Raw genomic sequence first — 27,990 nt, 5'->3', positions numbered from 1 at the left:
AACAAACAAAATTTCATTATAAAAATTATATAAAAAAAATAATAAAAAGATAAAAATATTAAAATAGCAATGAAAAAATATACATAGAAAATGTGCTCTCTTCTAAAAACTTTGAAGTATGACTGGCAAAAATAGCTATAACACCCATGATACTTTAAATTGCATGGATGGTAAAAAAAAAAAAAAAAGTGTAATAGAAAAATACAGGTGGAAAAAAAGCTGGAAAATGAGAAACTAGTGATCTCCAGATTAAATCTCGTGATGAACATGAATCTCTTTTTGTGCCCCCTGTTGTAAATACTGAAGTGGTGGCTCCAGTGTCTAATCCGGAGGCAGACTCAGGTTGTTGAGCAACCCTCTGCACTTCTGTCTGTTTTATATAAAGTCCTCGTCCTTCACCATCATCATGCCACTCCTCTGCCCTCTCTCCTTCCTCATTCCTCCTCATTAGAGTCAGAAGACCTTCTGCTTCAGAGCCAGAGGGCAGAGACGTGGATCGTTAGCAGAGTTAGCATGTAGCTCCACCACCTGAGTGTATATACACTGTGGACGGGGGACACTGACACTCACTCAGAGCTCCCTCCTGTGCTGCGTGTTGGATGCAGCCTCACCTGATGCTGTATGTAGGCGTGAACTCTTTCCAGCATGCCCTCACAGGTGTACTCATAAGGCAGGTATGGCTCGACCTGGGAAAAAAACACAAAAACACCATCATTACAGTCTACTTTATATGCTGTTACTTCATTGTTCATGTTAATTGCAATAAATCGTCTGTTCTCTGCGTTAATTGCTGCTGATGAATGTTTCTATTGTGAGATTTCAGCGAGGCCTAATCACTGTGTGCCACTGCCGGGGAACTAATTACGCTTTATTTGCATACCAATAGATCATCCCCTGTTGTGATGTTCCTGTGTTATAACTAAAGCACACTTTTAATTGGCCTGGTTAGAGATGAGCTGGGAACGCTGTACATATGTAGCCTTTTGTGTGTTTTACCAACATGCTTCACTGCTAGCTAACGATACAAAAGGAGGATTGTTGAAAGGTTACACCTGCAGTTTTAGCACTAATTCAAAATGAGGTGGCTGATGTGATGAACAGCTTTGTGTTGTTCGTTTCCTGGTTTCAAATCAGCCCCACACTCAGGAAAGTGAAAAACGAGGCTCCTTGTTTGACTTCAAAGACGACGTAACAAAAGAGAAACAGACGGAGAGACTTTCCTCCACATTTCTCTGAGGCTAACAGCCGTCGAACTTCACACGATCGAAGCTGCTCGTCTTTACGCCCTTATGCAAAAAAGACCCGCTTTTGTAAATGATCCACGACTGCCTTAATTGCATTTCCAATCTGAAATCAAAGCAGACGACTGCTCAGCCGTGTGTGAAATCAGACTTGGCCCATTTCAAGTGAAAAGCAGCGAGGAGCAAGTGTGCAGAGATGATGCAATTCTAAAAAGTTACGCACGCTGCAGATCTGATCAAAGCTTTCTGTTAATCTACTTTGTAAGCCCAGGCAGGAAGTAAACACGTGGACAGGAGGGCTCTCTGACATAACAATGACCTGCATCCAGCAACCCAACCACACTGCAGGTTTACAGTGGCCTTGGACAGAAAACTTTGTCATCTACTCAAAAATAAAGTTTAAATCAATGATGGCTTGGATTATTGAGGCATAATTTAGCCGAGGACTGTTTGGATTGAGGCAGAGAGGGAGTGAAATTTAAAGAGACAGGACGAAGAAATGGAGGAAAAACACAAAGAAAGGATTTATTGGAACATGAGGAGTTGTCAGACAGCCAGAGATTGCTTTGTCCTGCATGAGTGACCCTGAGCTTGTGACACACACACACACACACACACACACACACACACACACACACACACACACACACACACACACACACACACACATGCACACACACACACACACACTTACAGTTTCTCTCCACTTGTTTGTCTCATTTCTTGAGACAGAAATTAAATTCTCAAAATAACACAGACAAACCTCCAAACTACTTTGCAATTGTTCACAACATAATTTATTTTCTCATTAATTTCATCAAATTGCAAATTTCCCAGTACATTTTTGCAAATGATAAAGTACAGGTAGCCTAGATTTTACACAATTTTCAAGTGAATAAATCTCATTGATCTAAATTGATTGTTAATTTACAGTCTAACAGTCATTTTCTCCAAAATATATCAGCGTCATTTTATTGTATAAGTCATCCCATGCACAATAGTCTGTTCAACTGTCAAAATTAGTCAAAAACACAATACCAGGATTATTGTGGATGACTCTCTAGGAGAATTTGATAAATTGATAAAATGACAGTAAGGGGAAACTAGAATTCAAAGGGAGAGTTTTACACATCTGAGATGTCCAGATGCAGGACCTGATGATGATTGTGAAAATACGCTGAGATGTCAGCAAGAATATGTGGCCAGACAGACAGAAGCATGCTGATGGTCAGGAGAGGGAGGATGAGGACAGCGACTAGTGAAGAAATATTGGTTGTAAAACTCCAACAGCACTGTTTCCTTGTTGTTTTTTTATATTAGGGCTGTCACTTTAACACATTAATTAGATTTATTAATTACACTGCAAATGAATGCATTATAAAAATAAACGTGCAATTAACTCATTGGCTGCCAGCTATTTTCAGAGCATCTTGAAAAATCTTTCAAGACCCAAATAATATTGTTTTCTATGACTATGTAAACACCAAAACTACCTAAGAAGAGTGGACTCTCTTCTTTTATGTCTCTCTTCCTGTTTACGATTCAAAAGGCAGAAAAAACATATGTCTTTTGATCGTGTTCATCTTGGGCGCTCCATCCTTTGATCCTCTCCATGATCTCTGTCGTCTTTTCCCAGGATCGCGCCACTCTTCCTCTCTTCGAGCGTGAGCTGCCTGAACTTTTCTGACTTGCAGCGTCTTGCTGTGTCTCTGTCATCTCACACCTTCTCCTCATATCCATGCTGAGCTCTCATCCAAAGAGTGCACCGCTCTCACCCACAGTAGTTCAGAAGCATGATTTTGACATTCTAATATTGGCCAGTTAAAAAAAATTGGATTTACAAAACTTATTTTCTTCGTGTATTAATTTGATTAGTCATGCACAGCATTTGTTTTTATGTCCTAGAATTCTAATTCTTTATTTGGGTACCTTAGGCTGATATGAGATTAATTACAAATCCTGTTATTAATTCGATTTTTTTTAATCACCTGACAGCACTAGTTTATGTTACAGTAAATTGGGCTTTGTACATTTTCTTTTCACTCTGATGTATAGAAGTCAGTTTACCATAAAATGCTATCTATTTATTTTAAGTTTTATACACAATTGTATCCGTAAGCTAGAGACAAAAATGAGTACAGTAACATTTGTCGATGAAGGACTGGGCTCAGACTGAGAGGAACACGAAAAGGATAGTTCAATGGTCCTCAGTGTTTCGACAGTGCTCAAACAAAGCCAATGGGACGATGCATTTTGGGGGATGGACTGTTTATATGAGAAAAAAAATGGTTTTGACACAAAACTGAACTGTTTTAGTAAAGATATGAGCTTTTGAAAGTGAACCATGGTGTTCTGCTGATTAATCCAGGTTATTTTGGCAAAAGCACCAGGATGTTGAGAATGTCCGGTCGGTTTCATCTTTGCCTTTTTGGTGGCACTGACTTTTTGTATGGGAAAAGAATTCAGCTTTGAAGCAGGAGTGAACAGTTTTGGGAGAGATATGAGCTCTTAAAAGTGTGTGCTGATCTGAGAGTTTGAGAATGTAATTTCTGATTTAAGAAATGAGCCAAACCAATGAAGAAAAACTGTAATATATACACATACACATACAGTATTACATGAGCACTTTGACTGCAGTGTCTTTAACAAGGAGGTAAAGCTCTCAGTGTTGATAAGTCAACTAAAGCAATTCAGTTTCTCTACGATTGATTAGATTTGTCAGTGTTTGGATCAAGGTAAAGAAAGGTGTGTGTTATTGTGCCTCCAGTGAAGGGTGACGGAGTCCATCAGCTCTTTCTTCAGCGGTCTGACGGTGCAGACACAGACACAGAGACAGAGACAGAGCAGTCAGCCGCTGCTGCTGAACTGTAGCCTGTCTGACAACACAGACAAGACGCAGAGATGAGAGAGATACACACCAACACAAACACACACACACACACATACACATACACAAACACACACAGCTATCATTTCCTCTAATCTCCATGCACACTATTCCTAATCTGCTTAAGGCACAAAGCGTTTAAAGGAGTGTGCAGACAGCTGTCGCACATCATCCCTCAACACCCTTCACTTGAGACTGATACTTTTTGGAGCAATCAGAGCGAATTCAGAAATACTAAATGGAATTAACTCGATGTCTGACGTGGAGAGGAATGAGCCTGCAGGCTCAACATGAGTCAAGTGGTGACATTAAGCACAGCGTGGTGTAGTGGGCACAGTTTCTCTTAATTTGCCACATTCATAAACATCTTCTGGGCAGCCAAGGTGCTGCAAACACAACTCCTGTTAACTTTATTTAACTGGAAAAGATATGTTTCTTTCACAATCTTCATGCACAGGCTAAGTGTGACTACATATCTCCTGATCGTTTAAGCTTCCTTCAGACGAGTCATCAACTTCTGAATGTCTCAATTTCATGCATCGTGTGCTCCTGTATCTTAACTGTGCTAAAGGTTGTATTTCTGAGCTATGAAAGGTTGATTCTTGTCCTCAGCTGTCTGTTCCTCACCTTTCTCTCTATATCCCTTTTACATTTTCTTCCCGTTCGTCCCACTTTCCAGGAAGATTGAATCTCTGCAGTTGGCTTCTTAATTAACCTCTCTCCCACTCTTGGCACTTCCAGCGCCTTTAGATTCTCTATCAGCCCACATTTCCTACATGCAAAAGTTCACTCTGCACTCTGCTATAGCAGGGTTCTTCCTACGTCCTGGCAAAGCTGCTGTGCCGTCACATCCAAATTAAAAGTAAAGTTTGTTGAGCTAACAAGAAGTTCAACAGCTACTTTTTAGGTACATATTACTCCTGGTAATGTTCCCTTAAAGATAATGCTCCAAAGTGGGTCTCCCCCTCACCATTACACCACCAGCATCTGAGTGAAGCGTTGATACAAGGCAGGATGGATCCATCCTTTTATGTTGTTGACACCAAATTCTGACCCTACCATCTGAATGTGGAGCAGAAATCCAGACTCATCAGACCAGGCAACGTTTCTCCAATCTTCTATTGTCCAGTTTTGGTGTTGCTGTGTGAATTGTAGCCTCAGTTTCCTGTTCTTAGCTGACAGGAGGGTCACCCGGTGTGGTCTTCTGCTGCTGTAGCCCATCTGCTTCAAGGTTGGACGTGTTGTGTGTTCAGAGACATAACCAACAAGGCATTTTGCTCCAGAGGGCTGCTGCTCAATGGAGAATCCCTTTTTGGGACCATTCTCTGTTAACCTTACAGATGTATGTGAATATCCCAGTAGTTTGTGAACAACCATGCCATAGTCAAACTCCTTAAAATTCAATCAGCTCAAAATATGTTCCTTATTATGATCAAAGATGTTTTCAGGATGTATTAGAATAAAATATCTCCATGGGCCATTTGTTCAAAGGTAATCTGATCAGATTTGGTGAACCAATTAGATCAGGTTTTGAAAATAGGTTGTTTAGAAAGGAAAGAAGGATTCTGAAATCTGATTAGTTCATGTAATCCAATCCTAGTTTTAATCTGAATCAAACCTCCAGTTTATGTTGTACAAAGTTTTTCAGTAGGATCTGGATCACTTTGATCCAAAAAAAGGGATTTTTTTCTGAACCCAACAAGGAGAAGGATGTCAAGTTGGATTTTAGAAAGAAAATGTGTAAAATAACACAACATTTGGTGAATATACTTTCATTTAAATTTTGCACTTGACCTGTTTAACCCTCACGGTGACAAACAGATTTCAATAACAAACAAAAACGATATATTCAATTTTTCTGTAATTCATCACTGTATATTAATTTCAAAGAGACAATCATTGGAGATGAACCTGTCAGGAATAATTTATAAAAATTGCATCCCTCACGACACATCCAGTTTGTCTCTCATTCTGACAAAAATGACAGAGGTTGGTCTGGCTCTTCAACAGGCTCAGGTGCATCAGAAACAACCGAAGAACAGAAGAAGATTACACACAAGTTTTATATGTGTAGTGTTTTTCCCTGAACATTCTGTTTTTTTTTAAAATCTTTTCTTAAGTATTGGTTATTTGACCTTTTTGTTATTTTCAGCATATCCACAATGTATTTGTAAGTGTGCATTTTTTAAAAAGTTATTTTTTGGGTCTCTTCATGCCTTTAATCAGAGAGGATAGGACAGTGGAAAGAGCCGGGAACAGGGTAAGAGTGGGAAATGATATGCAAGAAACAGGCTGCAGGCCGGACTCGAACCCAGGCCACCCACTTGGGGGGAAACTGCGGCCCGTTTATTTATTTTTTATTTTTACTTGTGGCTAAGAGGAGGAGTCACAACAGAAATTTTAATTGGAAGTGAATGTTTGTCTTATTTTTGTTTTGTCTCATAATAAAACACACTTGAAGCGACCACATGCTGACTCTTTTACCAGTTGTTTTTTACAGAGCTGGTGGCCCACATTGTAAGGATGGGAACCTAATTAGGTACTTTTATAGGTAACGACCAAATTCTTTTAAAAGTACCAGGTACCGATTCACTTCAAGTCAAAAGGTCTCATGTTGAGGTACCTAAACACATCCTTGTGACTGTGAGGGAGTGGAAGAGTTGGTGATTTTCTATGCTGGACATGAACACAGCATTACAAGGTTATATATTGAAGAATAAATATGTCAAATAAAAAAATACATTTTACTATTAAAAAAAAAAGATATTTTTTTACCACATAAACACACAAAAGTACCGAAAATTGGTACCGTTGAGTACCTTTATCAATTGCCAAGTACCCAGCAAAGGTACCGTATCGTTTCAAATGTGAAAGGTACCCATCCTTACTACACTGTGATTCGTTTTCCCATATAGAGCACTTGTAATCCTGATTTGGTAATCTTGAAAACTGTGTTTTCGGATCAGGTTGATCCATTGTGGCTTTAAGAAACCAGCATACAACTAGGAAGGATTACCTGATCCTGGAAAGCAAAAATGGGATCTCTTAATCTGTATCATTTTGTTTTAGATTGAATTCTTTGAACAACTGGCCCCACGGTGCTGCAGATTGCTCTGCCCTCAGTGGACAGAAAAAGTGGTCTTTCATTGTGGGACAGCTCAGCTTTATGTCAGTATTTGTAAATGCGGCTACATAAAGCTTGTATCTCTTTGCCCAGTCCTGTGAATTATCGTTCTTACCTTCGTCCTCATGATTTCCCTGATGGCAGAGTCAAACTCCTGCGAGTTGTTGTAGTCCACTGTCATTACGTGAGGTCTGCCGATGTACTGCTCTGCATACGGGTGCTGTGAGGATACCTGCATGAGAAAACACAATCAAGACTTCCTGTCAGAGCTCGACATAAATGTTCTGAAATATTCTCAAAATCCGAACACGGTGTTCACAGTAAGTGTTTGCACCAATGATCATGAACAAGGAACACCCTGTTCAAGCCTCTCATTGGACACCCACATGTGGCTGCCTTCAGACACACACTGTGCCACTTCCTTTTGAAGGATCTACATGTAAATAAGGGTACTTAGCAACTTGACAGCTGCAGTCACCAAAACACTGGTGATAAGGAGTAAAAAAAGGATCATTTGCTCACTTCTCGAGAAGTCGGCTTGCCCCTGAAGAACTCGTGATTGAGCGAGCTGTGAGGTGGGTGGAACTTGGGCTGAAGGAAGATGCAGCCGTTGGCTATTGCTTCCAGAGGAGCGGGGCCCTCGTAAGGGAAACCGAAGCCGATGAAGAGCTGAGAAAACAAGAGTGAGATCATGATCATTAACCTGATCTTTGTTTCAAAATCTAAGTGGGAAACCCAGAAGTGAAGCAGCAGCTCAGCCTTTTCACTCTCACAGCGACACCAGCAGTGAGAATTTAGTGGATACTGTGCTGTGTGTGTTTGTGTGTGTGTGTTTCCTTCAGGGTCTTGCCTTGGCCTTGCGCAGCAGTTGCTGTAACTCATGCTGTGGCAGAAGTCCATGGTTCTTCACAAAGGCCGGGACCTCCGGAGGTCTCTGGGTCTCGTAGTAGACTGTGCCGTGGACCTCCATGTATCTGTGAAGAATCTGCAGGAAACCTTCCTTACCCTGCTGGGAGAGGAGGGGCGAGGAGGGGTTTGGTAAGATTGAGGTCAGGAGGTGGAAAGAGAAGCGTGTACGGAGAAAATGGTTTCAGAAAAGAAGAGCAAAAACTGTAACTACAAATTCTTTTGCAATTTTCACAGCACTACAATTGCTGAGCCAGTGATTTTGACATTTTTGATTAGGTATAAACCATCAAAGGCCAGCGGCTCTGACTGACATATTTATTGACTGTGAAAGTAACATTTGAACGCTCTTTCTGTTAACTATTTCTTTTAATGATTTTATGTGGAAAAAACAGTCACTAATTGCGCTAAATCATCCTTGTGCCATATTAAGAGGCTTGATACCAGATAAGTGGCTTCGGACCACGGGCAGCATCATGGGTGGGCCCAGGGGTCCCAGGCCCAACCACTTTTTAACAGGATGCCCAAAACTTTTCTTTGAATTTCTAAAATTTATTTATTCATTTATTATTATTATTATTATTATTATTATTATTATTATTATTATTATTATTATTATTATTATTATTAATTTATTTATTTTAATGGTTTTAAAATAAGCACTGTGGATTTTTTTTTTTTTTTAATTTCTCTTTTGTTTTGTTAGTTTTAGATGGCCTGTCTTTGTAAAATGAGCAAAGTTTGACAATCATTTTACCCTGCTGGCAAAAATGAATAAACTTAAAGAGTAAGGACACATTAAGCCTTGTGTTATAAAGGCAAGACTAAAGAATGGTTTTGGGAAGGATTGTAGAGATTTTTTCTTTGCTATCTGTGGCTGAAGTCCCTGCTTTTTTAGCCCATAACAAACACACACACAAAAAACAACTATTATCAAATATTTAAGGAGCAAAAAGCAACCAAATTTGCATTGAAACCACAAATGGTGACAGTGGTATATCAGTAATTTGTTTTTATCACTTTAATTAATTGGTGAGCCACTAACTTCTGTAATATAAGGCCACCCAAACCTGAAATTCTGGCCCCAGTCCCTGCTTCAGACCAAGGAAAATGTTCTTCAATAGGGGAAGATAAGGGTAAAATGTGTCAGAATGTTTTTATGGCATGGCATCTCATCTTTAGTCTTCTTATGTGTTTTTTGAACTCTCACATTTCCACATTATGGTAAATCTGTTCATGTTAAGATGTTTGCTGTAAGAGTTGTTGAGTTTCTGCAGAGTGTACAGAGCTTTAGCTTTAAATAAGGAACCTATGCACAGTCCAGATGTAGTTCAGTGAGACGTTTCTAGGTAAACTTTGGTTAGTTTGTGACCTTGACAGAAAATTAAACTGTGCACATACTATAGAAAAAAATTCATTTCAGTGATATGAGTAATACTTTGTAGGATGAAAGCTGGGGGCTGTTTTAAAATGGACTTCAGGTTCGACTTTGGACACGTCTGGTGTAGAGCCTTTGTGAAGCAGCATGTCGTTCTTTTAAAGACAGTCTCACAAGAAATAAGAGCAAAGAGAAATAGAAGAGAAACTAACACGACTGTAGGCTGCAGGTCTGAACTGAACACCCTTTGCTCCCTGCAACAGCTGCTGTTATTTGATTTGTACAAAACACATCACCTAAGTGCACCGTGTAACCGACAGAAAGACGTATTGGTTGAGGACTGACAGTCTCAAACTGTGTCTGGTTTTTCAGAAAAGACAACAGCACAGAAAAATAAAATGTCATTGAGCTGCGCTGCTCAGAGGATAGATATGGTCTTTAAATGATGCTGCTATCACTTCACTTACTCACAGCTGTGCACTATGCATCATACACATATCTCTGCTTGCTTTTCTAAACACTTTTATGATCTATCCATGGGAGCCAGAAATCACTTTTAGAGTCACGTCAGAGAAACAAAAGACTAACCAGCGTCAGTTAACAGCCAAACCTGAATCATGTGAAAGGAGCTGGGCCACAGTATCGACTGCCCCACTGGTGTTAAGCAGCTTACTGTATCCATGCACTGTGGCGTGGGCCCCCCCACAGCCGTAATTCGAGGCTGTAGTAATCGATAGCTTCCTCTGTGAGGATTTTCCCAGCCAATTAGGAGATTAGCTCAAGCGCTAAGTGCAACAGACAACATGAATTAGCAGAGGGAGAAACACCGGCGAGGAGGAGAGCAGATCCTATAACCTACAGACAGCGCGATCCCTTCCTCTTCCTCTTTCTCCTTCCAACATGTTTTGGATTAGGGTTGATTATAGATATTTTCTGCTGATTTCCATCCCTCTCATGTCTTTTCATGTTTTAGTTTGGAATTGGTAAAGGCAGAGAGAGTCAATAGCACGTTTTCAGATGTGAAATAGTATCAATAACACACAACATTACCTTTCATTGTTATGCTGATGATATTCAAATCTACCTGCCTTTGACTTCACAATCCATTAATTCTGCCTAAAAGATGTAAAGTCCTGGACAAGCGCAAATTTTCTTTACTTGAATGAAGAAAAAACCAAAGTGTTGATGTTTAGTTGTGGTCCAGCGGATTCTTCACCTTCTGTGACGACTCTCGGGGTAATTTTTGACGCCAGGTTGAATCAGTTGTCAAACTCAGCTTTTATTGTTTGGGGCCGTTTGTTCAAAGAATTTAATCTGGATCCCATTTTTTGATATCCAGATCAGGTAATCCATCATAGTTTTATGTCAGTTTTTCAAAGCAACATTGGATTGGATCACCGTGATCCGGATAGATGTTTTTCAAGTTACCAAATCCGGATTACCAGTAGACTAAATGGGACAACATATCACAATGTGACAGACTCACTCACTTTTCATTCTTTCTCTTTTGAACAACCCATTTTCGAAATTCAATCCAACCTGATAACCAAGATCTGATTGGTTTACCTTTGAACAATTGCTCTTGAGGATTTTATTGAAAGTAAAGGGGTCTCTGCCACACCCAGACTTTGGGACTTGGTATTTTAGACTTGAGAACTCACTTGCACATTGTCTGCAACTGGTTCAGGATGCAGCTGCCTGGCTCCTTACTGGAAAACGCAAGTGGTGCCACATTTTGACTGTATTAGCTTCGCTGTACTGGCTCCCAGTTGCTTTGAGAATAGGTTTTAAGATTTTATTGTTAGTTTTTAAAGCTCTTAATGGCCTTGCCCCTGAATACCTGACTGAACTTCTTGTCCTCGTGTCCCTGCCAGGACACTGAGATCTGGTCAGTTGCTTCTGGTCACCCCCAAAACCAGGCTCAAAACTTAAGGGAGCAGTTGTCCAAGAATTTAATCCGGACCATTTTGATCTGGATTTGGAAATCCTATTCCTTGCTATCCAGGATCAGGTAATCTGTCTCAGTTTTAAGCTGGCTTTTCAAAGCAACATTGGATTGGATCACCCTGATCCGGACACACAGTTTTCAAGGTTACTAAAATCCGGATTACCAGTGCTCTAAATGGGACAATGTATCATTTTCTGGGCTACCAGGTCTGTAAAGAACAACAGGTAGAAAGGCCAACATGGAGTCATTGTAGGTTTTTTTTTTTTTTTTCGAAATAAATAAATAAATAAATAAATAAATAAATAAATAAATAAATAAATAAAATAAATAAATAATAATAATAATAATAATAATAATAATAATAATAATAATAATAATAATAATAAAATAAATAAATAAAAATTAATTAATTAATTAATTAACAAAAATAAAAATAAATGAATAAATTACATTAATCTATTTTACTTCACTTTATATTTGCTCCGCCTTATGTTTTTTATGTATCTTAGTATTGTATCGTTTTATTTTTGCTGCTTTTAATCTGAACAGCACTTTGGTCAACTTCGGCTGTTTTAAATGTGCTCTATAAATAAAGTTTGAGTTGAGTTAAGTAATAATGACCATCAAGCAGGTGGGAACAAAATGAAAACGCCGCAGTGGCTAAATTAGCTGAGCAAAGCCCTGAGAGATCACAGCACAGAAACTAAATTATCTTGGACAGAAGCAAAAAAATCAATCCATCACATTTCTGGCTCTGTAACTAGTCCTTGTGCTTTCAGACAAGTTGGAGGATGAAAAGATAATCACTGTTATACATCAAACACTTCAGGAGTGATGGTGGTCTCTGTGAATGCCGCGGTGCATTTGAGTGTGCTCGTGGATTTGTGACAAGTAGCTCCTCGTAAATCACTTTTACTGGATGCGGCCCTGACAGCCGCTGTGTTTGCATAAAGTCGTGCGTGCTTACCAGACACGGTTCTCTATTATGTGTGCTTTTTTTGCAGTCGTAAGACAGACAGGAGAGGTGTACGTGGTGAAAGATGAAGACTCTTACCTGAAGCTAATGAGCAGCCAAACGGGTTCAGAGCCAAGCAGCAAGAAAGAGACAAAACAAGACATAAAACAGAAAAAGTCAGACAAAAATGTAGAAAATCAACAGGGAGCAGAGAAATTATCACATGCTGTTATGGATTTTCTGCCCTTGTCCCAGCTTTTGTAAATAAGCATATTGTATCCTCAATCCCCTGCCTCTTTAACGAGCTGAAACATCAAAGAAATCTCAGGGATTGTAAAGACAAACTGTGAAAAGAAATGGCAGCAAACAGCATCTTTATAATCATCCTAACAATGGAAACACAACTGTGCTCCTCTGCAGTGTGCACGGGAACAAGCACACAGCTTTGGGCAGGGGGAAATTGCCTGTAAATTAAAGCTGAACAATTGTGTATATAGAGCCACGTGAAGCTGAGCTGTAATGGTGCAAACAGCAGGGTGTGCAGAATGCTGTCATTGGATTTTTCTGTTAACTCTGCAGTCTTTTGTCGGAGGTGTTGTGGGGGTGCGTATGTGTGTGAGTGTGCATGTGTAAACACTGACAAAGGCTGCAAGTATGAAGGAGTCAGATTTAAACCTGGGGTACAAACAACACTGTAGAAAAACCAATGGAGAATATTTGTGCAGGCAGAAACATGTCCAACCATGTGTGTGTTTGCAGGGCTGTGGTGTGGAGTTAAGTATGTATGAATGTTAAATGGACATTCATCTTCTCCACTCTCAAATTCTGGAGGTAGTTTTGAGAAATTATAATCAAGATTGTCTCAAATGATGGCAAACATTGTTTTTCTAGTTAGGGGGATGTTGCCCCACACCATCACACCACCTCCACCGAAAGATGTTACTCTATTAGTGCAGCAATCCGCATAGCTTTCACCGTGTCTTCTCCACATTTTGGCCCTATGATCCAGCTGCTAAGCAGTCTTATCTGAATCGTTTGGGCCATACTGTTTTTCAAATTTGTAGATGTCAACCCAAGATCCCAAAGTGCCAAAATGATGAGAAAATGGTTGTCTTCAGGCGTCGTCTTCTTGGGCCCACTTCCCAGCCTGCCTCTAAAGCCCTGTTTCCACCAAGCAGTCTGGTTTAGATCAGTACAGTTTGGAATGGGTTGGCTCGGTTAAGCCTGGTCCTGTTTGTGTTTGTACAGCCAACTGTGCCCCCTCATGGGACGTGTAAGCCGATAGTCGCGTCGATAAAATTGCAGCGTGACACCATAGCAGCATGACACAGTGCACCCCGCTAATATATCCACGCTACACCGGTGGAGTGTTGTAGCTCCGTCATAGACTGTAAAAAAAAATGGATGTCATCTTGCTCGGCTCAAAGTGAGGTCACCATGAAAATTGCACCCCTTGGTGGCTGGCGGCAGTATAGGTAAAAAAAATCTGACTCTCCAGTCATTCCAGATGGGCTGTGGTCAAACTTTAAAAAATGAATACACGTCGTAGAAATGTTTCTCACGTCTGATTGTTGTGGTGATTTGAAGATATCATTTTGCTGTCTTGTATTCAAGTCCTCTGTTTTCTGAAGTTTTCGCGCTGCTATGGCGTCACGCTATTATGATACTGATGTGGCTGTCAACATCCAGCTTACACGCTGTTGACCACAAGCGGGCACTGTTGGCTGTAGAAATGCAAACGGGACCAAGCTTAACTGAGCCAACCCATACCAAACCGCACTGATCTGGACTGCTTGGTGGAAACGGGGCTAAACACCACATCATTGTCTGTTAATCTGAAAATAAACCATGCCGTAAGTTTTGGAAAATGATGAATTTATTACATGCCAAGTTTCATCACTATGGCATAACTCCTTCCTAGTCAGGCTACGAACTTTCAGCCCTCACTACTGTAGACTCTCTTCTCTCATTTTTCTATCTTATATTTGATTACTGTGGCCTGCAGTGCAATAAATGTGAAAATATGATATCAGTAAAGTGGCTTGTTAGTGTATAATCAGTCCAAACATCAGAGGACCAAAGACAGCAATGACTGCTTTATATTTCTGTCAACACTTTACCAGTTACACTTGGTGGTAATTTATTAGTCGGTGTGTTTGTAAAGGCAGATTTAATACAGTTACGCATAATAATGAACATGTACACATAGAAACATCTTTTGTCTGTACCTTCCACATGCTGGCCTCTTTCCCGTACACCACGGCCATGTTGTTGACTTTGTTCTGCTGGATGCTCCTCTTCTCAGTCTCGTTCAGCTCTTCTGACACAAAGCCCATGAATGAGTTGTCTGGTGTGTGAGCTGAGCGTGTGTGTGTGTGTGAGTAGTAGGTAAGTAGTTAAAGGAGGCAGGAAAGAAGCAGAAAACAGAAAGAGAGAAGGAGAGTGTCATTGTGAGTCAGGCAGGAAAGGCAGAAAAGAGCACTAGACCCTTGCATAATGCTGTTTAATGGCTAAGTCAAAGTGATTATGGCTCCCTGAGTTCTACATACAGTGATTCTCATAAAGGCAGACTGTTTTACTGAGGTATACTGAAAAGTTGACATTATCAGAACAAACTGTATTCATAGTGTTACGGCTAATTTCTCTTGTGTACCCTCACAGGTCATGACAGTTTGCATTTTCTGCAGTAAGCATTCTGGTACGTGGATGAAAGCAATAAATTCAGGCTCCTGCTGCTGTCTGACAAGTATGAAGCAATTTGTAAAGGTTGAATCAGCCATAATAGCCCAGCATGGTTTGAAATGTTGGCATCTACAACAGCACATATTGACGTTATAATGATCCTGCTGTTGAGTGCCAACTCTAGCTAAAAGGGCATGACACTGTTGAGAAGCAGGAGAGAGATAAGCAGTGAATGTTTTAGTCAAGAGCAGGGAGGAGAAAGAAGAAAACCAAGGCTTTGAAAAGAGCAGATCGTGAAGTGTAGCATGAAACAGAGGAAGAAAAGCAGCGATATGAAGACTAGATTCAGCTTGAAGGGACGTTAGAAGCTGCGTTGGTGCTGAAAATAGCAGCATTAGACACATTAATCCAAATTAATGGGGACAGGAAGCCACACCTGTCAGAGAAAAGTGAAAACACTGAGTTGGAGTCATTTTATCATTTTTAGAACGGCTGTCAAGACTGATGACGGATCTGTGCGTATGTGCATGCCTGCGTGTGTGTGTGTGACAGTTACGAGTTTTGACTTTGATGTTTCTGAAGTAATAAACTACAAATGTTTGCAAAGATGTGAGGATATAAAGTTTAAAAAATATTCAGCTTCCTATTTTCAAAAGAAGTAAAAGAATCTTTTAACATTGATGAGAATGTTTGCTGTCAAATAAAGAAGACAAAAACACCAACACTTCAGCTGAAGTTGTGTTTTGATTGTCAGTAGATGAAGGAAGTTGTGTTGTTCTTACGGAACATGGTCATGTACTGCCGGGCGTTGAGGTTCCAGTAGCCCCAGTTGGTTCGGTATCCATGTAGTGTAGCATATTCCTCATGATTGTACGCTGGCTCCGTCCCAAATGTATCTATCACTCTGATGTGACATCTGTGGAAAAAAAACACAACAAGTTAAAATAAAAACATGTCCATGTCCTTTGTTTTGTGAACAATCTGGAAAAAAATGTATGATAATGTAATAGATATGATACAGTTACTGTAAAATAAACTGATTTACCTTTTAACATATTCATACTTAATCTCAGAGCATGAGTATATAATAAATACTTGACAACACAGCACATTTTTATTCATAGCTTCATATCTAACACAGTGAGATCAGTGTTAATCACCAAGCGTACCTGCTAATTACCCAGCTGCTATGAACACTTGATTTCCTATTGGAAACACTTGATTTCTAAGCAACAGTTGAAACCAAACACCAACCTCCAATCCTAAATTATGAATCTAATGCAGGAATGTTAAAAACTACAGTTCATCAGGTTTCCGCTTAAAGCTAGCTGCTAAAACCACTGACAAGCATAAGTTTAAAAAGCTAGTCTTTACTTCTTTTGTCAGGCTTTAAGATATTTATTTTGAGAGGACAGAGCAGGAAATTGGGGGAGAGAGTCGGTGAATGACCATACACTGTTCAGGTAGCCTCTGTGATGTCACCCATCTGTTTCTGATGTGAAGTTTTGAAGCAAATCGTCAGCAGCATCAACTTTGGAAATGAGGCAGGCTTGAGCCTCCACTTTAATGGTGCATCCATTTACATCAGAATCAGGAAGTGAGGAGTGGGAACGACGTCATCCTTGAATTCAAAGCATTCCAGTTGCCATGTCGGAAAAACGTGCTAAACATCAACATTTCTATACATAAACATTGAATAATACAATGTTAATGGCTGATTTATGGTGACAAACACTAGTCACAAATTCTGAAATGTACAGAATATAACAGGAGCTTAATTGCTGTTCACACCTGGGGCAGCCATCTTTGGGTCGGTGTGGATCCCTGACTTCTCAGTAGGAAATTCCGACCTCAGAGGGCGTTCCATTTGTAATTTTCCACTTGAAACTTATAAAGTCCGACTCCCGAGAACAAATGTAATGCACCATAATATTTACAGGTTGCCCATCTGTCAGCTGAGCTGAGCCTCTGATGGTCAAACTTCTGCTTTGAATATTCTCAAAACTACTAAGCTAGAAAAAAAAAATTACCCCTGTCCAGTGTCATTGAAGAAATTATCTATTCTGACTGTCAAGGCATTTTTTGTATCATGCTGTAAACATGTTTATTTCTGTTGTGGAAATGGCTTTTTTGTTTACTTCCCGGGCCAGTCTCAAGCAGACACAGTACCAATTGTAGATTTTTGCACTTCTACATGGGCTTCATTTCTTGCAGCCAGCTTTGCTTCTTGGGAAAAGGGCCCAAGACTGGAACTGAAGCCAGAATGCCCGCTCTATGCAGAACTTAAGCACTATGCAAAGCCCGCCCCCCAAAAAGCTGATACTAACAGCACAAAAATGAACATGTTTACATCCTACATGAAAAAACTAGTTTGGTCTTCGTGACTAATTTCTTAACGGCACACTGTACAGTGGACAAATATTCTTTCAGAACTTGTCTTTTACAAATATGCCCATATAAGGGCATGGCTGACCTGACTGACAGACAGGCCACCTTTAGCTGTTAGCAAAGAGAGTAGTGGTCCGCCTTTTTACCAATTTAAAGTAAGCTGGGTTTAGTTAAGCATTTCCAATATGGCTCCGACGACAATAGGCTTCAAAACTTCATGTCTAAAACAAAAGCGTGATGTCATAGACACTACTTCCATGTGATATACAGTCTGTGATAAAATCTCCATGACACCTGATCACAGGTGACATCAGATCCAAGACTGGAAATGGTCCAACATATAAATTTTAACTGATTACCCCCTTCCTATTGACACTGCAGACAACTTCCAATTTCATCAGCATATGGTTTAATATTAAATTCGGCTTGCAACTCCACACAGAAAGGCTCTTGGTTTAATCCAGCAGGGATCTTCTGGCTGTGAAGCCACAGCGCTAAACACCAAGCAGCCCCAAACATACACATTGTTCTTCTAATCTCTGCTTCTCTGTCAGGAAACATGGACCAAACAGATCCGTTTGAAAACCACATCAAAAGTTTGTCTTCAGTTTAAACTCAGTCAGAAGCTTCCTCAAGAGACTCGCTGACAGAAAACCACTAACAGCATGGATCGTTACAATACTTATCACACTGGCACAAATAACAGTTGATGTCTGAAAGTTTGTCAGAGATGAAAAAACAAAGCAGTGAAGTAGAAGACAAAAAAAAAATACAACCGTCAATTAAGTTGCCAACTGAAGTGTGGGCACAACATGACAACGACAGGAACAAAAAACATCAAACTGTACGAAAGCTTTTAGGACGTGCATCAACACAGATGATAAAGTCCTGCAGACAGGGATCAATGAGCCCTTTAAACACACATACACACACACACACACACACACACACGCCAACACACACAGGGCTCAATATGTCCTTGTCTGTACCAGTGAGTGTGTTCAATCTGCCCAGTCTATGGGCTCGGGGGGATTAAATGGAGCAAAAGGTGGCAGAGTCAACTTCCCATCCTCTCAGTCTCTTTCCTGGTAGATAACCCCGCAGTGCGTGTGTGTGTGTGTGTGGGTGCATGTGTGTGTGTGTGTTCTTCAGTGTTTGTGAGACCGACTGAAAAGGAAAGAGCAGATGTCATCCTTCATTGAAAAAAAGTCTCTCTTGTACATGTCCTGTCTTCTCTGAACAGGAACATCTACTTTCCCCAGCTGGTGCTCTCATGTTTATCTGAATAAGCGACCTAAAAACATTTCTCCTCTACGACAGCATCTTTCTGTCTGAGCCTTGGAAATGTTTTGTTTTCTCATGTCTGACCTTTAGTTTGTGCTGTGCAGTAGTTCTTCTAACGGCGGTTCAGAAACTAAAATGACAGGATGTAAGATATTGAAAAACATGTCGATTGTATGCTAATTTTGGCAGCTATTTTAGATTTAGTCTTCAGACAAAAATACCTTTTAATTTCAGTCACATTTTGGTCTTTTTGACCTTTATAGTTGTGGTCTAGTTTTACTCTACATACACTTTATCTGTACTTTAAATCGAAGTGTTTTCTATCAGTTCTGAGATTGGTATTTAGGCTGTAGCAAGTGTTTAAATCTCCAACATTTAACACTATAAACATTTTTCTTGTGTTACATCTTCATGTAAAAATGAAGCCTGGACCATAGACAGTATAGTTAATGGACGTAGTCTCCCCGACACCACCCGTCCATTTTTTAAAAAGATTTTTGAAGCAAATTGGCCATATTGGAAGTGATGCAGGCTTTGAGCTGTCACACTATCAGCTTTAGGGCACCCGCCAATCACATGAGCTGAGCTGTGCCTCTGATTGGACGAGCTCATGATCTTAATATTCTCTAAACTGCTATAATGTAGAGTAAGAAATAATTTCGCCCCCCAATGTGTGCTGATAGTGAAATTAGCGATTCAGACAGGAGACGTTTTTTGAGCCAGGCTGTAAATAGGTTAATTTCTGCTTTGAAAACAGTTTTTTTGGCTTTGTGTGTTTGTGACTTCCGGTACATCCAGAACCAGCCTCAGAGTAAGTAAAGGTTATTAACACATGAATAAGAGTAAAGTTACAGAAAAATTATCCTTACTCCAAGTCTAGCAAAAAGAAAACATTCATTCTGCTGACACTTCAGCTGACTGTTGCACCTTTAGGACTATCCGTAAAATTTACCTGCATTGACCGGCAATGAGGATAGACTGAGCAGAAGAGTATCAATGGTAAAAGCAGTGAAAAGTGGATAATGTTAAACAATCAAACAGACATCAGCCTAGGAGCTGGTTAAGAATCATCAATAAAAAATGAGAAAGATGCTTGAAGGAGTGGAGAACCTGTACACACCGAACAGTTGTTGATGGTAAATGCCCAAACTAACACTGTGACCCTCAGCTAACAAGGTTAAGGCTGTGTTATGCTTTCCTTGCGAATAAGATGCACAAGAACGCGTGAGGCTTTTATGCTTTTTAACACACTGCACAGCGTCCAGTGGTGCCCATTCCCAAAACTGCAGGGGGTGGTGGATAACAAACGTACGTCTACCAGAGTACTAAACCAGAATCGAAGAAGTTTGTCTTTGTTTACAACATGACATATCTGTCCCAGAAATTTTTCAGGTTGTTTTTACCGATTTCTCTTCTCTGCAAAGAGTGCCCGCAATTTCACACCATGAATTATTTACCAATCGGTTATCACGGTGATCACTGTGTGAAGACTCCTACTGATGCCTGTTCTTCTACACTTCAACCATGGAGAGATCCTGTTCTTCTGCTATCTTGTCCGTGTGTCTCCAGCTGTGTCCCAAATCAGGGGCTGCAGCCTATGAAGGCTCAATTTGAAGACCGATTACGTCACAGTGACGAGTCAAAGGCTGTCATATTTCAGAGGCTCCTCCAAATGCGGCTGACAAATCCGGCCTCTTTTCCGGGTGCCAAGGATTCGGTGAATCCTTTGTAGCCAATGATGGACATGGCCTAAGTCCAGAAGGAGTCCTGTTTTATCCAGATGTGAGGGATTTCATCGAGGGTGACAAACAGGAAATGCTTAGTAGACCGGAATGTCTCAATTCAGTTCGGCCTTTGCGGTCTACGCAGGCTACAAAGGCCTGGTCCTCCGAAGGCTACAGCCTTCCTCTGAAACCAGGAAAATGTTTCTGCCCAATTGAGACACAGCCTCTGTTTGGCAGGCAAGAAATTTTTTCACGTGAAAGGGACTGCGCAAGGTGCAAAAATGTCACCATTTGTTCGCACGAACCCTGAAGACGCGTCAAGCCTAAATCAGCCTTGAGTCTGTTAGATTTTGAACGTCTCATGGATGACTACTGACATTTTTGAAACAAACAGTGGTCGCCAAAGACACCTGAAAGATCTGAAAGTATTGACCTTTTCTTGCCTCCATGTCAAGATGATGAAACATGCAGATGGTCATTCTGAGCTCAACAAATAGATAAAGTGAGTATGATTTGATCTATATTTAAATTTAATATTTGGTTTGTCCACCTTTTGCAGCACTTACATCAGCACGTCTCTGGCATAGTGTCAACATATTTCCTGAGAACTTCATCACGTTTTCCCATGATATCTGTAACTCAGGCCAAAGTTTTCTTTGGAATGCTCAACAGATCTGTCCAGTTTATTTTACAACTGCATGAAATCTGCTGGATGGGGTTGATGTCCAGACTTTAGGGTGTGTTCCACCACTTTCAATGTTCAGTTTAATAAGGAAAATGATTGAAATCTCCTTATGATGGCTTTATTCTGTGGTATATAGGACATCATGTCGTAATGACGACTTTGTAGAAATTCCATTTTTTTTATGGGTATTTCAACAACCAATTCAGTAAAAAAAAAAAAAAAACCTCTTAAATATGCCACGTTTTTAACATAAAAGATTTAAATAAACATTTTTCATAGTTTTTATCATATTTCAGCTCCTCGTCTTCTTTTTTTGTTGTGGAAATGGGTCATGAATTAACGTGCTCATAATTTTTGTTCACGAAATTAACGCTGTGTTACACAATAATAAAGAACCACTGAAAGTTCTCTGTCAAACGCATCGTCAGCCGATAACTTTGAATGTTTTTAATGAACTCTTTTCACTATGACTTCGTTATTTCAGTTTTCTTTTCTGGTGACATTTCAGAGCTCAGACTTCAGAGTAAAAGTTGCATTACTAAAACAGCCTCCGCCATCCTTCATGACTCTTCTGACATCTCAGGTTAACTCCTTTGTGAAATACAACACAGACCTTCTTCGGTCTATTGCAGCTGCTCTCAGTGAAGAATTGGTTTCGCTTTCTGTTTGCTGATGGATTTCTTTGTACACTCGTTGGTGAAAATTAAGAAAAAAAAGCTCTTGCACTCAGATTCTCAGCTGAAGGCTTTAAAATGTATTGATGTATTGAATGTTTAGCTATTCTACTACTGAGGCACTGAAGTTCTTGGATAACCAACAGTTTTTGTATTTGTGTCTCCTTTCAAAACTTCTCTATGGATGCATTGTGAGGCTGAAGCATCGACCGGTATAAATGCACTGAGCCGCGCATAAAGAAAGGGTCCTCGGGTGAGAGTTTATATATCTTTCAGCAGCTTTAATAATGGAAACAAACTGATTTTTCTGAAGTTATTCCAGTCTCATTCAAGACAAGGTCACACCCCAATCTTGTTTGACACATCTTAGATATTTCTGTCAATATCCGCAGTGCTGCATCTTTTAAAAAGAGCGTATAAAAACAGGCTTATCACGGGGAGGAGACAATAAAAAAAGGGAAAACTATGCTTATCTGTGGAGACGTGTTTTGAGGCAGGAAGGATCAGATTCTCTGGAAAATGTGTGTCTTTTTTTGTAAGAGTCACAGAGAGCTGACAATGAATTATTAATAACAAATGTTAGTTTTACTTGTCTCTGCCCTTCCTCTCTTCCTCTCTCTGTCTCTAACCTGCACTATCACATATCGCCAGCTCTGAATCCAGGAAAATGTTTCTGCCCACAGATAAGAGGTCCCGGAGGAAGGCGAAAAAAGAAGGAGTGGAAGAAGAGGGGATAAGCAGAGGAGTAGCTGAGCTGAATATCTATAGAGGGATCAGAGTATGGGGCTAATCTGGGTTAAACGGCTGCTCAGCAAGGCTCAACAGCTCCTTCGGGCTGAGGGGAAGATGGCAGGGTGGTGTGTCGTCACCCACAGTTTCAGTTTCAGCTATAGGGAATAACGAAACCCTGCATGCAGAGCCACAGCAGCTATGTAAGACTTGAATTTTAATGTTTTTGTTTTCATATTTCACCTTTTAGAATATGTTGACTTCATGCTGAACCTGAGCAGAATATTTTTTTAGTGGTAAAATTCAGATGCACAGCTCAATGCTCAGAATAACATGCCGCTGAAAGAATCTGCTCACTTGTTTTTGGACAAGTTGAGCAACACCGTGCAATAAATAACGAAAAAACTTGTGTTTTTTAGCGAAACTTTGTGAAAAAAAGCAGCAATACATGCTGAACTGGGGGAGTCAGGTCATTATGGTTGACCATACCTTTTTATTTATTTATATATTCCTATATCAGCTCCTGAATGAGCCACTGACTGCAGATGCCTGATAAGCTGATTCTGCACTTCACCAAGGACATATTCCTCACCAGTTTAGGGGGAGGGATTGAATTTTTTTAAAATCCTTGTAATTCTCTCCATCTGTTGAAGGACCAACCAAGGGTGACTTTTACTGTCTGTTTTAGCTTCTCTCACTCCCTTGGAAAAATGTTCTCTTCCTGCTGAGCAAAAACTGTTGAACAACCAGTGAAAAACTTCTCAGTGGAAGATTTAGTTTTATATTGCACTTCTTTCTTTTGCCGTCTTCTTTTGCACAAATTATACCTTTTTAGTCAAATCCAAACCATAAGTGTGTCCATTTATGAAGCTTTGCACTTGTGCACCATCTGTTCTATATATCTATACCTATTCATTCATTCATTCATTTTCTGCACCACTAATTCTGTTCAGGGTCGCGGGTGGACGAGAGGCAGAGTACACCCTGGACTGGCCGCCAGCCAATCACAGGGCTGACACAGAGACAGACAGTCATTCACTCACACCTACGGACAATTCAGAGTGTTTAATTGACTTGATGAGCATGTTTTTGGACTGTGGGAGGAAGCCAGAGAACCTGGAAAGAGCACCATCACCAACTGTTATAAAGATGTGAGCTGATCTTCATTTTAACTCTAATTTTCTTTGTTCGGGGAAACTTTTCCCAAAGTCACAAAGTAATGACAACAATCAAACTTTATAAACTCAGTTTGTAGTTTAGTGTCCAGGAGATGAGCAGACTATCTGTTCAGTGTTCCTCACAGCCCAGCGCTCTGAGTTGGGGATCAATGAAGAATATTCTTTTCTATTCTATTCTAAGTTTGAACAGACCACTGCAGAATAACTGCTGCAGGGTTGGAATGAACATCAGCACAAACAGTACAACCCATGTTTTAACCTGTGCTCTATCACTCTCCTGTTTAAAATAAAAATCCTTTTTGGCAAAGACGAGTGCAGATTTCTCTTCTCACTACTAAACTTTGTCCACTGGCGTAGTGTTGTCATAGAGACTTCTACGTGCTCCAATTTAATACAGTCCTTGAAAACTCAATAAGGAAATGAGAAAAAGCATTAAGGCAGTGATACTTTTGCTTTATGTCATGAATTAAGGTCAGTTAGACTGTTTCTGTGGCAGATATCCACATCCCATAGTTAACCTTTAATCATGAGATGCCACTGGTTGTTGCACTTGTCAAAGTATTATATTTATAACAAATTGGCATATATATATATATATATATATATATATATATATATATATATATATATATATATATATATATATGGCGCTACCCAAGTAGCTGCCTGTTGCAGCAGCTCTCTCGTCTTTGTCCGTTTCTTGTAATTTCTTTCGTCTCTTTTTCGTAATCTTTGTGTTTGGAGTGGATCATCACTTTGTATGGTTCATTGTCGGTCACGGACACCAAACTTTTTGTGGCTTCAGCGATATTTTTTACTACTTTTCTCCTGTGTTTGTCTGGAGATCCTACATGTAACCATGGCTGCATTGTTTACATGCAAAATTAGCTGTTAGCAGCCTGTAGCATGTCAATGCTAACTAGTGTAGGGCTTGATGATTTCCCTCGAGCTGAGGAGGAGGAGGTGAGGACGACGTGCTGGTTCTCGGATGTGAGCTGGGAGGTGACGACGTGGACCTGTCCTTCCATCCATCGTTGTTGGGAACGTGGGATCTAGCCCCGGGGGATGGACGAGCTAGCTGTGCTAACCCAGCGACATCGTGCTGTTCACGGACGTGCCTGACGGAGCTGACATCGGACGCCGGCGCCACATTGGAGGAGCTTCGCCTGCTGTGAGCAGACAGGATCCAGGAGACAGAGACTGAACAGACTTCTGGGAGGCTCAGTCCTGGACCCTGTGGAGGTGGAGACTGGCTGGGCTGGAGAGTGGTGGATGAGTGGTGGACGGGATGTCGTCATCTATTTTCTTATGGACTTTTTTTGCACTTTCTATACTCTTTCTTACTTTTGTTTTCTTAAATGCTGCGGTGACTCCTGAATTTCCCCTCGGGGATAAATAAAATATTTTCTATTCTGTTCTATGTTAAAGATGGTTGGAAAGGAAGAGTCTGACACTTCAGCTGTGTCCCAATCCATCGGCTGCAGCCTTCAGAGGACCTGGCCTTCACAGCCTGCGTAGACCTCAAAGCTTCACCAAGGATACTCTGCTTACATCATCAACCGTTACTGTTGAACACAGGCATCACACCAACAACGGCAATGGCTAACTACCTAGCACTGCTAGTGTCATGCTAATAACACAATAATCGCCAACAATTCCAAAATAATCTCATCTCATCAATGTGCTTTCTTATATAACTTGTACAGCTTGTTTTTGGGTCAAAACTTAACACTATAAGTGTTTTACCATTTTGTTCTAACTGACAAAGGCTGCTCCTGTTCTATTCTAGGTAAAAAAAGAAACATTTGTCAAGCCTTTTAAATTGAGACAGCTTTCAGTGCATCGCTCGATCTTCAAATGCAGCCCCTGATTTTAGACACAGCTGTCGACTTCATTTAGCCTCTTTGATTTCAAAGCTTTTAAAATCAATGGTGCGCGCAAGCATACTCAGAATATACCAATGAATGGGAAAGGATATTAAGACAGTCAGGAAAGAGAATAAAGTGGCTTCAGTAAGTGCACAAAGATCACTTTGGTTGTGCAGAAGCTGCATGAACATCATCAATAATCCTCTTCCTCAGGGGGGAATTTCCTCTGTCTTACTACGTTTTTGTTAATTGATATTTTTAAAACCAGTGGAAATGGAAAAAAATGGTAACAATCAGCATTTCAATGTCAACCTCACTTTGTTGGCCGTGTTGTATTGCAGCATTCTGGTGACACCTGAGTGGGCAATTTGCTGTGACGCTGTTGTTGCACCTCAGTGCTTGTGAGCTTGTTTTGTTGCTCAACAGCTGGTGACACCCTGGAGCCTTGTGCTTTTATAAAGTGCTGTGAAAACACAGCTTACATTTTCTTGTACTCTTGTAAAAATTAAAAACGGTTGACATCAGCTGGTTGTTTAAATACATACCTTTATCTTTGTGTCTGCTTTTGTTTCAAAGTGCAGTGATGCTTACAACTCTTCCTCTCATCTATTTTTCATCCTTTTGTACTCCCTCTTGTCTGTAGCAGATTCTACACACGCACATAATCTAAACTAATCTCTGTAAGGTAGAGGAAAATGACATATGGTCTCATATTGCGTTGAGCTTTCAGGGTGATGTGTTCAATTTCAGTTGGTGATACACCTGGTGGAGAAGCTAAGTCAGAGCTGCAGACGTACATCTCTGCCACGGCTCTTCTTTCAGGGGAAGCAGTAAACAACAGCTCCTGCCACTAACAGCATGGACACAGACAAGGAGGCTGAGAGATTTTTATGGGATGTGTTGACACCAGCGGGTGCAAAGCCGACAGAGCGGTGGAAAGTCAGAAATATTTCCTGGACTGGAAAAACACACCGGTATCCCTGTATACACGCAACATCAGATCTGTCTTTGGGTGTGTTTTCTGCTGATCGTGACCCAGCTGCACTCCTGACTGACACTTGACATTTGCATCCCCTTTGTGTGTGTATATATATATATACAGTATACACACACAAATAACCAATCTCCAATCTGCCTCTGTCAGAGCAGTAAATTCAACACACGAAGGAAATCAATTTCCCTCCCAATTTCTAGATGAGTGGACCTGATTTCAGACTGTATCCTATTGGTTTAGCATCTTTAACACTGGCACATGTGCATTGATAAACCCTCATATGCACACACACACATGCAAATTCCTGTAGAAAGACATACAATCACATCAACAGCACACTAGGCAGGGAAGCAGAGTTTTGTAGTGGCATAATAAATGAGTGTGGATGTCTGTGGGAACATAAAACACAAGTAATTAAAGCGCGCTGAAGGGCCCCAAAGCTCAGAGCACTTGATTAATGATGCCTTTCAGCACACAGGACTCAACTAGGCTGCTCTAACCTAAAGAAAGGGAGAGGGGGAAAGAGAAGGAGCGAGAAATTGAGGGGGAGGGGCTAAGGGTGTCACTGACGTCCTGTTTAGTGGAACTGTAGGTTTCAGAAAAATGGATGAAGGCTCCAATTCCCAACAGGGAATTAATGAAGGAAAATCTGAGTAAGAGCTAACAGAGAGTCGGTCTACAAACCACAACATGAACGTCTATTTGTGGCATAGATTGTTTTTCCTTTTTTTTCATTTCTTGAACACACAATGTACTCTGAGAAGGTCAAAGAAAAAAAGGTCAAGACTGACCAAGGTATTTACCCTTTTAGCGTTGGAAAGCTTGTTTCTTTCCCTTTTAAACAGAGACTTATTTGTAAGGAACATTTATTTGTGGGGTGAGCAGCAGAGCTAAGTCTGTGGTTTGTGCCAATGAAAATTTGCCAAATCTCTGCCATTGCCAGATAGAGGTTGACATTTTTTAAGGAATCACTGTGGGTCATGAGATTCCGATGGGATTTCTATGAGATTTCTTTCAACTTCACTATTAATCACTGGATTGGGACGGTACAGGATAAAAAGTTTACAGGAGCAGGAATCAATCAGGAAGATAAAATAAGATGTGTGATGTGCCATTTTGTAGTTTATTCCCAATAAGCCTACACTGTAACGCAAGTGAAAAGAACTACACTTCCCAGAAACCTACAGAGCACCCAGCCGCTGTTTTCCAGCAGAATTCAAAAAGGACAGCAATGGAAGGAGTGAACACTGACGTAGAAAATGGGCTAAGACAAAGTTAGAAGTAAGGACTGATCTATTAAGCTCACAAAACTGGACAGTTCTCCTGTTTTTTTTTTTTATTTATT

At 40.4% G+C, this 27,990-nt stretch overlaps 1 protein-coding gene across 1 annotated transcript in view; it reads right to left on the bottom strand.

The window, feature by feature from the left end:
* Positions 1-27,990, bottom strand: part of LOC141809930 (alpha-1,6-mannosylglycoprotein 6-beta-N-acetylglucosaminyltransferase B-like) — a 191,006-nt gene that overhangs the window by 7,187 nt on the left and 155,829 nt on the right. Inside the window, exons 10-16 of the mRNA XM_074697180.1 lie at positions 15,904-16,037; positions 14,668-14,798; positions 12,539-12,544; positions 8,103-8,261; positions 7,775-7,921; positions 7,368-7,484; positions 612-686 (exon numbers count right to left, since the gene is read on the bottom strand). Of these exons, the coding sequence (XP_074553281.1) occupies positions 612-686; positions 7,368-7,484; positions 7,775-7,921; positions 8,103-8,261; positions 12,539-12,544; positions 14,668-14,798; positions 15,904-16,037 (769 nt within the window). The remainder of the gene's footprint in view (positions 1-611; positions 687-7,367; positions 7,485-7,774; positions 7,922-8,102; positions 8,262-12,538; positions 12,545-14,667; positions 14,799-15,903; positions 16,038-27,990) is intronic.

This window comes from Halichoeres trimaculatus, unplaced genomic scaffold, assembly GCF_033239565.1.
Source record: "Halichoeres trimaculatus isolate MK-OKI-2021-1 unplaced genomic scaffold, fHalTri1.1 fHalTri1_scaffold_2, whole genome shotgun sequence".
Taxonomy (NCBI): Eukaryota; Metazoa; Chordata; class Actinopteri; order Labriformes; family Labridae; genus Halichoeres; species Halichoeres trimaculatus.
This window is presented reverse-complemented; position numbering and strand designations above follow the sequence as displayed.